This window comes from Terrapene carolina, unplaced genomic scaffold (assembly GCF_002925995.2).
Source record: "Terrapene carolina triunguis isolate 2854851 unplaced genomic scaffold, T_m_triunguis-2.0 Scaffold26202, whole genome shotgun sequence".
Taxonomy (NCBI): domain Eukaryota; kingdom Metazoa; phylum Chordata; order Testudines; family Emydidae; genus Terrapene; species Terrapene triunguis.
Window position 1 is genome coordinate 20,365 of NW_020690553.1, and position 10,174 is coordinate 30,538.

The 10,174-nt window shown below is 60.8% G+C and overlaps 1 protein-coding gene across 1 annotated transcript in view; it reads left to right on the plus strand.

Moving 5' to 3' along the window:
* Positions 1 to 2,288: 2,288 nt before the first annotated feature.
* LOC112120815 (leukocyte immunoglobulin-like receptor subfamily A member 6) overlaps positions 2,289 to 10,174 on the plus strand; it is a gene marked incomplete at its 3' end in the record, with an annotated part of 13,496 nt that continues 5,610 nt past the window's right edge. Inside the window, exons 1-5 of the mRNA XM_026662341.1 lie at positions 2,289 to 2,319; positions 2,429 to 2,464; positions 4,424 to 4,714; positions 6,663 to 6,953; positions 8,062 to 8,145. Coding sequence (XP_026518126.1) covers positions 2,289 to 2,319; positions 2,429 to 2,464; positions 4,424 to 4,714; positions 6,663 to 6,953; positions 8,062 to 8,145 — 733 coding nt within the window. The remainder of the gene's footprint in view (positions 2,320 to 2,428; positions 2,465 to 4,423; positions 4,715 to 6,662; positions 6,954 to 8,061; positions 8,146 to 10,174) is intronic.

The following is a 10,174-nucleotide window of genomic DNA, read 5'->3' on the forward strand; positions in this document are numbered from 1 at the left end:
CCCACTTCCTGCCCCCTGACTGCCCCCCACAGAACCCCCAACCCATCCAACCCCCCCGCTGCTTGTCCCCTGATCGCCCCCTCCAGGACCCCTGCCCCTAACCGCCCCCCCCCGGATCCTACCCCCTATCTAAGCTTCCTTTCTCCTTGTCCCTGACTGCCCCCTCCTGAGACCCTCCCACCCTAACTGCCCCCACTAGGACTCCACCCCCACCTGTCCCCTGACTGCCCCGACTCCTATCCACACCCCCGCACCCTAACAGGCCCCCCCAGAACCCCTGGCCCATCCAAACCCTCCTTCTCCTTGTCCCCTGACTGCCCCCTGGGACCCGCTGCCCCTTCTCCAACCCCCCAACCCCCTTACCGTGCCGCTCAGACCACACGGAGCCAGACATGCTGCCGCGCTCTCCCGCGGAGTGCACAGCCTCGCCCCCCCAGAGCACTGCCGGCGCGGGGCGCTGAGACTGCAGGGGAGAGGGTGAAGCAAGGGAGGGGCTCTCACTGCCGGAGCCCCATGCGAGCGGCTCAATCCGGCCCGGCTTTAGATTTTTACAAAGTCCTCCCGGACGGCTATTTAAAACCCCAAAATCCGGACATGTCCGGGATAATCCAGACGTATGGTAACCCTAGGCAACTTCCATTGTCCCCCCTTCCCCCCCACTGTCCTGCCCCCCCATAGCTCCTACCCCTCAGCCCCCACTCCCCAATGTTCCCCCACATTCTGCCACCCCCCATATTCTCCTGCCCCCCTCCCAGTCACAGGTAGGTGCCATTTCCCATAGGGCAGCCTGGCTCCAAGCCCAGTGGGGACAATGAGAGATGGCGGCCATCGTAACTGGAGGAGGGGATGGGCATTTGAGGGGAAACAGGGCAGGGGACGAGGGTGTGAGGAGGGAGGGGCCGTGGTGGGGGCAGGGTGTGCGGGGAGCAGGCTCAAGGGGGATTCGAAGGGGGATAGGCCAGGGGGCAGGATGGGAGTTGGGGGGCAGGCAGAGTTTGAGGGGTGTTAGCTGTGGGTGAATCTGTTGCTCGTCCCCCTCCTGCTCCGTGGGACCAAGAACTGAGGCTCCCAGGCGGTTGAGGGGCAGCTGGTGAGCAAGGGGGGTGGCGGAGTTAAGGCCCATTGGGACCATCCGGCCGGGCTCCTGCAGCACCTTTAACGCTGCCCCCGAGTCGCGGTGCCCCCGGCGTTACCCAGCACTGGGTGAGAACGGACGGGCGACGGCGCAACCATCACACCTGGGTCCTGGCTCCCAGCCCCCTGCTCTAACCACTAGACCCCACTCCCCTCCTGGAGCTGGGAATGGAGCCCCCTGACCCCCAGCTTTCTGCTGCCCTCTAGCCAATGGCATATAAACAAAGCCTGTGTCACGTCCCTCTCTGGGGGCCTGGCCACATAACCACTGACAGTGTCTCCTCCAGCTCGGGGGCAGGGTCTCTGCGGGGGCATTAGAAGGTCCCTGGGTCTCTCCCGGCTGGTGACCTGTTGGGGGCCCGGGATGGAATTTCTCTTCACATTTTCTTTTGAACCTGGTTTATTTAATTCACATACTGAGAAAAGCCCCTTAAAACCAGGCGTTACAGTGTAAAGCCGTCATCACTGCTCAGCTATGGCACAAGGGGCAGCAAACCCAGGCGTCCCCCATCGCGCCCGCTCCTCACACGGTGCCACGGCTCATGTCGCAGGTGGGCAGGTTTGCAGGCTGAGAGGGAAGGCTGCAGAGTCAAACCCTCCAGCAACAAGAAATACCCCAGTTACGGCATTCTGAACGACCTTAACTCTGCCCCCTCATGCAGGACCATTACAACGCCAGCCTTTAATTGCATAATCACATATTAAAGTTACCTACATGGGTCATCAGCCGGGCTTGAACCCAGAATGAAAAGGGGCTGGATTTTTCATGGAAATCGTGGTCAGTGGAAGATTGAAGACCAGACCCCATGGTTGCCTGGCTCTCAGCCTCATGCACCTTCCTCAAGGCTGCAGGGTAGGTTTAGGGTGACCTGTCCCCCCTCTCCACAGAGACACAGACAAGCTGTGAGCTGCATGACGCTTGGCTAGGCTGACGATCACTGGGTTTCTTTCGTTTTGCAAAGACCTCTGCTTACTTTGACCGCACTAGATTTCACTCGCAGATTTGAGACAATGTTTGATGGACACAGGAAGAGACGAGACATCGTCGACTTCCTGTAGAGGCAGACAGCAGCTGAGTTCCTTATTTGCGGCTCGGTGGAGCTGGGCACTGGGGTGTTGGTGGCAGCGCTGAGGGGCCCCTCCCTGACCCCGTCATGGCGTCTGCTCTCACCGTCCTCTTCCTCGGTGAGTATCGGAGACAGCCAGGGCGTGTGTCCATGGGGGGGATCTGAGACCAGGGTGTAGGATCCAGTTGCTCTGGGATCTGGTCCTTAACGGCCCTTCTCCTTTCCAGGCTGCTGGTTTGCTGGGCGGAGCGGGGTGTCGGAAGGTGAGTATTTGTGGGGAATGGGGCAGCTGAGGGAATTTCCACATTAAGGACGAGGGACGTGGGTGGGGGGTGGGGGGGTGCAGATCCCCCAAAGGGATGATCCTATCAGATCTCTGCTCCCTCCCACACCCAGAGGTGGGGACCAAGACCTCCTCCCACTCATTATAGGGATGGGCACCACACAGGGTGAATTCACCTGCACTCAAAGCTCTGCCCCCAGGAAATACAGAGTGAAGGCACCAGCCACCCCGCAGCACCCCCACACTGTGCCCGGGGAGCTGGCAGGAGCCCGGGGAACGGGTCAGGCAGAGCAGGGCTGTAAGACATGGACACGCAGAGGGACTGGAGCAAGGCACCGTTGTGTCTCACCCTCGGCTTGCTGCACACGCGCGTGTCACTGCTTTGCTTGTGGGTCCGGCTCAGCCTGACCCGGCGTTCGGAATGTCCCCTGAAAAGCTTTGGGAATATCCCGTCCCCAGAGGGGCCGCCGGCACCATTGTAGGACTCATGAATGAAATTGTTTTTAGTTATCCTGCACCATTGTAACTTCTGTTCACCATTTCATAACACCTGCCATTTTGCCTACATTGTAACTTCTGTGCCATATTGTAATTCAAACCCCATTTTAAAACGCTTACTCCATTTTGTAAGGGCTTGCTGCAACCTTCATTGTTGCAAACCCTGCTGTAATTTTATTAGTCTAGTTGAGATGTGTGAATGAGGGATGCATGGGTGATAGAATCAACCTCCAGCACCAGCCCGTCCTGATGAGATTAAGTTCAAATACCAAAGGCTGAAGAACTAGACAACAGCCCTAACTCAAGCAAAAAGCATCCACCCTAAAAAGAAACAACAGAAGGAAGATCAAAGCCAGGTCCCAGGCTGACAGTCACGCCTGCAATTGATGGGTGATCAAGCACCAAACCCAGAGGCGGCGTGACACAGCGAGACCTAGGAACTTTGAATCCAAACTAAACTCCTATAAAAAAGGAAGGGTGAGATGAGAGACTTTGGGTAACGTTCTGCTATCAACATCAAGGAGCATCGGTGCGCGCCCGACAAAGACCCGGCTCCTCCTCGTGCTCAGCTTTCCTGGCCAGTTAGCTGCCACGAGCTACAATCCCAAGCTGCGAACTCAAACTGCAATCAGGACTGGTAACTATCCAGCAGCTGCAGAACATTTTGGTGTGTGTGTGTGTGAGTGTGTGTGTATAAGCATTAAGGTATTTGCTAAGAGTTACAGATTAATAATAAATGTGGCATCTTTGTCTTGACCCCTAAAACGATCCTGTGTAAGTTTGTGGGACAACACCGTGCAGAGCGGAGCTAAATCCCCAGCGGCTGGGAGAGGTTTGGGGCGGAGCAGAGCCAGAGTTTGAGCACCAGGAGTAGGTAGAAAATGTTAGAACAACGGGGGGATTTTGCAAATGTGTTTTTTGGAGCCTTCGCTCAAAGGACTCAAATTTGTCACACGAACCCCACCCCGCACTCCTGTGCATACAGCACATTGCCGGACAATTGGGGTAAATGTGGTTTTTAGAATATTTTAAAGAATAATCCATGTTCAGCCCAACTACTACAGAGGTGCAGCTCTACTACAGTGTTAGAAAAACAGAAGGAGGGTGATTCTGATCTCCCCGGGGTCAATCCGGAGTCACCCCTGACTGCAGTGGGGGCTGGGCTGGGTTCTGATCTCAGCCCCCTGGGGTCAATCCGGAGTCACTCCTGACTGCAGCGGGGGCAGGGCTGAATTGACCCTGGAGAACTGAAGGTATCTGAGAATGGAAATCTCCTTTCCCCCATCCTGTGTCTCACCCTGGCTGTGATCCATGGGGCCGGGCCTGCACCCCAGGGACGGGCGGGGGATAAAACGCTGGAGTGACAGACGGGAAGAGGATTGAATCAGGCAGACGTGGTTAGTGTCACCCCCACTTACTGCCTGTTTGTTTGTGAATCCAGAGTGGTTCTACCCCAAACCCTCCATCTCCGTCAGCCCCAGTGGGGTGATCCCCATGGGGGGAAACGTCACCATCCGGTGTCGGCATCAGCGCCTGGGCATGAGGATCCTCCTCTACAAGGCTGGAGACTGGAACTATCTGAATTACACAGACCCTGCTGGCTCTGAGGCTGAATTTCCCATCACCAGCGCCAGACGGGAACACGGTGGCATCTACACCTGTCGTTATAGCAACAGAACAGTACGAGCTGCCTACTCAGAGCCCAGTGACCCTGTGCAGATCATTGTAGCAGGTGAGGGGCCCAGCCCAGCATCTCCTGCCCCACACCCAGCTAGATCCACGGGGGCTCGCACCGATGGGCCACTCAGAGCCAGGCTCTGCCCTGAGCCCTGGGCCCAGCAGAGGGGACGCCCAGATGGGGACCGGGGACGGAGTCACTGGGGGGTTCCCAGCCGGGGGGAGCAGCCTTCTACCCTGCACATGGTCTGACGCTGCCCTGGTCACCGCGGTGTCGGGGCACCTGCCAGTCGAGCATTAAGCGATGTGGCCCCGTCTGTCACGGGTGGGTCGTTCTCTCTCGTCCTCTCCCAGGGGAGCTCTGTGCCCCCGCGGAGGGTCTGGTCTGGGGCGGTTTGGGGGGGTCAATGGCTGCGCTGCCCCGGGTCGATAACGGAGCAGGCCGGCCGGGGGAGGGCGCCTGGCCTTGGAGCTGGAGGTGGGGAGGTTTGGGGGGCCCTTGGCTGCTGGGGGAGCTCGTTCTGCAGCCTGGGCCCGGCCCCAGAGGAAGTTCTGTCCCCTGCCCAGATGAGCGTGACCCTGATTGTGGCCTGGCCGGAGGCAGGGAGCCGTCACCCCGGGGTCACCCCAGAGATGTGGTCTGTTGTCAGGTGTCTGCCCTGGAGGTGGGGGCCGGCGTGCGGCACCCGGGCTAGCTCTGATGGAGCTGAAAATAGCAATGGAGCCGTGGCCGGGCAGGACTAGCCGCTCGCGTGTGCACCCGGCGCCCTGGGCGGCTTGTCCTCGAGCAGCCAGCCCGGGCCCACGCACCCGGCACTCACAGCACCCTGCAGCCGGAGCCGGGAATATGCTGGGCTCAGCCCTCGGGCACCTCGGAGATCAGGACAGAGACCTCGGACTTGACTCTGTCTGCGGGAAGCCGATGCCGGGAGCAGGGGCCGGGCATGGTGCCCTCGCGGCAGCCTGTGCTGGGGAGGAGCCGCGCTGCAGCGTCTGGGGCAGGTGGAGTCTGCGAAGGGCCTATGGATTCCTACCCAGCTCTATCACAGCGCGGTCTGGCCAATGGGCACCGACGGCGTGACCCGAGGGGAGGTCATTGCCACCAGGATGGGACAGCGTCTCCTAGCCCAGCGCAGCAGGGGGAAAGTGCTGCTCATGGACGCTCCTACGTGAGAGCTCAGTGGCCGCGGAGGAATCCAGGAGCACCACAGACTGCAGCATAAACAGCCCCATCGCTCTGTGTTCAGGACAGACCAGATGCAGTGAATGAGGCTGGGGCCACACACGACATATGAGGATCCCAAGAACTAGGCAGCTGCGGCTCGGTGTCTGTGGGGCTGGAAGCCCAGCTCGCAGGGCCAGGATTCTGGGTCGGGGGGACTCTGGGATCTGGGAGGGAATATCTGCCTGCAGTCCTCTGGATCTGCCCATGGCTGGGGCAGGACGGGGAGGCCGGAGCTGGGTGGGTGCCCAGGTCTGGCTCTCACAGCCAGAGTTTGAGCCCCAGGGGTGGGCAGGAAAATGTTAGAACAACCGGGGGATTTTGCAAATGTGTTTTTCGGAGGCTTTGCTCAAAGGACTCAAATTTGTCACACGAACCCCACCCCGCACTCCTGTGCATACAGCACATTGCCGGACAATTGGAGTAAATGTGGTTTTTAGAATATTTTAAAGAATAATCCACGTTCAGCCCAACTCCAGCAGAACTGCAGCTCTGCTACAATGTTAGAAAAACAGAAGCGGGTGATTCTGATCTCAGCCCCTGGGGTCAATCCAGAGTCACCCCTGACTGCAGTGGGGACAGGGCTGAATTGACCCTGGAGGATTGGAAATCTCCTTTCCCCCGTCCTGTGTCTCTCCCCGGCTGTGAGCTGCGGGGCCGGGCCTGCACCCCAGGGACGGGCGGGAGGCAAAACGCTGGAGCGACAGATGGGCAGAGGATTGAATCAGACGGACGCAGTTTGTGTCACCCTCACTTACTGCCTGTTTGTTTGTGAATCCAGAGGGGTCCCTCCCCAAACCCTCCATCTCCGTCAGCCCCGGTGGGGTGATCCCCGTGGGGGGAAACGTCACCATCCGGTGTCGGCATCAGCGCCTGGGCCTGAGGTTCCTCCTCTACAAGGCTGGAGTTGGGAACTATCCGAATTACACAGACCCTGCTGGCTCTGAGGCTGAATTTCCCATCACCAGCGCCAGACGGGAACACGGTGGCAGCTACACCTGTCGTTATCACAACAGAACAGGATCAGTTGCCTACTCGGAGGCCAGCGACCCTGTGCAGATCATTGTAGCAGGTGAGGGGCCCAGCCCGGCATCTCCTGCCCCACACCCAGCTAGATCCCCGGGGGGCTCACACCGATGGGCCACTCAGAGCCAGGCTCTGCCCTGAGCCCTGGGCCCAGCAGAGGGGACGCCCGGCCGGGGAGCGGGGACGGAGTCACTGGGGGGGTCCTAGCCGGGGGGAGTAGCCTTCTACCCTGCACATGGTCTGACGCTGCTCTGGTCACCGTGGTGTCGGGCACCTGCCAGTCGAGCATTAAGCGACGTGGCCCCGTCTGTCACGGGCGGGTCGTTCTCTCTCATCCTCTCCCCGGGGGAGGTCTGTGCCCACCGCGGAGGGTCTTGGAGCCGGAGGTGGGGAGGTTTGGGGGGCCCTTGGCTGCTGGGGGAGCTCGTTCTGCAGCCTGGGCCCGGCCCTGGAGGAAGTTCTGTCCCCTGCCCAGACGAGCGTGACCCTGATGGTGGCCGGGCCGGAGGCAGGGGGCCGTCACCGGGGGGTCACCCCAGAGCTGGGGGCTGTTGTTGGGTGTCTGCCCTGCAGCTGGGGGCCGGCGTGCGGCACCCGGGCCAGCTCTGATGGAGCTGAAAATAGCAATGGAGCCATGGCCAGGCAGGACTAGCCGCTCGTGTGTGCACCCAGCGCCCTGGGCGGCTTGTCCTCAAGTGGCCAGCCCGGGCCCACGCACCCGGCACTCGCAGCACCCTGCAGCCGGAGCCAGGAATACGCTGGCCTCAGCCCTCGGGCACCTCGGAGATCAGGACAGAGAGCTTGGACTTGACTCCGTCTGCGGGAAGCCGATACAGGGGTCAGCTCCAGCTGTGCACTGTGCCAGAGAACAGCCCCGTCGCTCTGTGTCCAGGGCAGGCCAGATGCAGTGAATGAGGCAGGGGCCACACACGGGCATATGAGGATCCCAAGAACTAGGGAGCCACGGCTCGGTGTCTGTGGGGCTGGGATCCCAGCTCGCAGGGCCGGGATCCTGGGTCAGGGGAAACTCTGGGATCTGGGAGAGAATCTCTGCCTGCGGTCCCCTGGATCTGCCCATGGCTGGGGTGGGCCGGGGAGGCCGAGGCTGGGTGGGTGCCCAGGTCTGGGTCTCACAGCCTGTCTCCTGTGCGCAGATCCCAGCTTACCCAGACCCTCCATCTCTCTGAGCCCCACTGGGGTCACCGCCCCAGGGGCAGACGCCACCATCTGGTGTCAGGGTCAGCGCCAGGACACGAGTCACTGGGGGGTTCCTCAGCCATGGGGGAGCAGCAGCCACTGGAAATTCGGGGCTGAGGGTGTGTGGATCTCTGCCCCAAGTTTCCTCTAACCTGCTGCGGACAGGGAGAGGAACTTCTCCCCCGGCCCTGGGTTGTTGCAGTGAGAGAGGGCTGGGGGAAGTCCTCTCTCCCTGCCACAGCTCTGGGGCAGCCTGCACCCCAAATCCCTCATCCCCAGCCCCACCCCAGAGCCCCCACCCCCAGCCGGAGCCCTCACCCCCCACACCCCGACCCTTGGCCCCAGCCCTGAGCCCCCTCCCACACTCCGAACCCCTCGACCCCACCCCTGCTGCCACACATCACCTCTATGTGCACATAACAAAACTGATTCCGCACATGGATGTAAAAAATTAGTGGGAACATGGCCCTGCCCCCAGGGGGAGCTGCAGAGCCGGGATCTTTCCACGGGGGATGCTCCCCCAGGTGCCCCAGGTCTGGTGACATACAGAGGAGTCAGGGCCCAAGGGCTGCCCAGCCGCTCCGCCCCCAGCCTGTGACTGCATTCCCTGGCTGGCTGTGTGATGCCCACCTGGGCTGGGGGCTGTCGGGTTAAGGAGCAGTGGGAGCTGCACAAGGTCACTGCTCAGAAGCAGCCTGGAAACAACAGTGAGGTAGCAACCGGCACCAGAAATGAAGGGACGCATTGAGCGGGGAGCCAGTGGAAAGGGACCCGGTGGCCGAGCTGTGTCATCGAAGGGGCCAGGCAGAGAGCTGGCAGGGACCGTCCCTGCTCCCAGCCCCACACCCAGCTGGGTGCTCAGGGGGTCTCAGAGTGAGTCTGGACTCTCGGTATTAGCCCCCCTCCCCCGGTTTGATACAGCCCCGGTTGGCAGACAGGCTCCCCTGTAGCTCTATAGACACAGGGACGTTCCTCCCCCGAAATAGGGACAGCTGCGCCCAGACCTGCTCCACAGTGACTCCAGGTGTGAGTGGCACCTGGCTGGGGCAGGGACCGTCTCTGTGTCGTGTGTCTGTACAGCTCCGAGCACACGGGGGAGCTGGCCCACGACAGGGGATCCTGGTAATTAATACGAGTCAGTAATAATTTTGGTTCAAGTTTTCATGAAGCCAGGCAGGGGCTGTATCTGTGCTCAGGGTCTCGCTGGGCCCCCGCCCTGTTGTGCCAGGCGCTGCATAAACACAGAGTGAAGAGACAGTCCCAGCCCCTGGGAGCTCACTAAGGAAAGTGAATCTGTCTGTGCCTCAGTTTCCCTCTGTGTAGAATGGGGATAAAGACCCCTTCCTGCCTCCTAGTGGGGGCTGACTCCCTTCCTGTGTGGAGCTCATCCCCTGCGGTGCCGGGCGCCAGAGACAAGCCTGTGACTCGGGCATATGATAGGGTTACCATTCGTCCAGATTCCCCCGGACATGTCCGGCTTTTAGAGTTAAAAATAGCGTCCGGGGGGAATTTGTAAATGTCCGGACTCCCCGCCCCCCCTGCAAAGCACGTGCTGCTGACAGGGCAGCCGGACGGATGGTGCCATTTACATGGGGCTCCGACAGCCAGAGAGAGCCCCTCCTCCGCTTCCCCCTCCTCTCCCCTGCAGCTGAGATCACTCCCTCCCTCCCTCCCTGCATTCGCAGATCACCAGCCGGCCGTTCGCACCGGCAGTCTGGAGTTCCTCCCCCTGCTCCTCCTCCCCGGCACGCTGGTCTGAGCGGCAGGGTAAGGGGGCCAGGGGGTCAGAGAAGGGGCAGGGAGGTTCTGGAGGGAGCAGTCAAGAGACAGGGGGGGAGTCGGGCGTTCGGGGGGGGGCTTTCTGGGGGTGGAGGGGTGGATAAGGTTTTGGGCAGTCAGGGTACAGGTAGGGGGTAGGATCCTGGGGGGGCAGTTAGGGTGGGGGGGTCTAAGGAGGGGGCAGTTAGGGGACAAGGAACAGGTTTAGGCTTAGGTAGGGGGTGGGGTTCTGGAGGGCAGTTAGGAGCAGGGGTCCCAGGAGGGGTAGTCAGGGGACAAGGAACGGGGGGG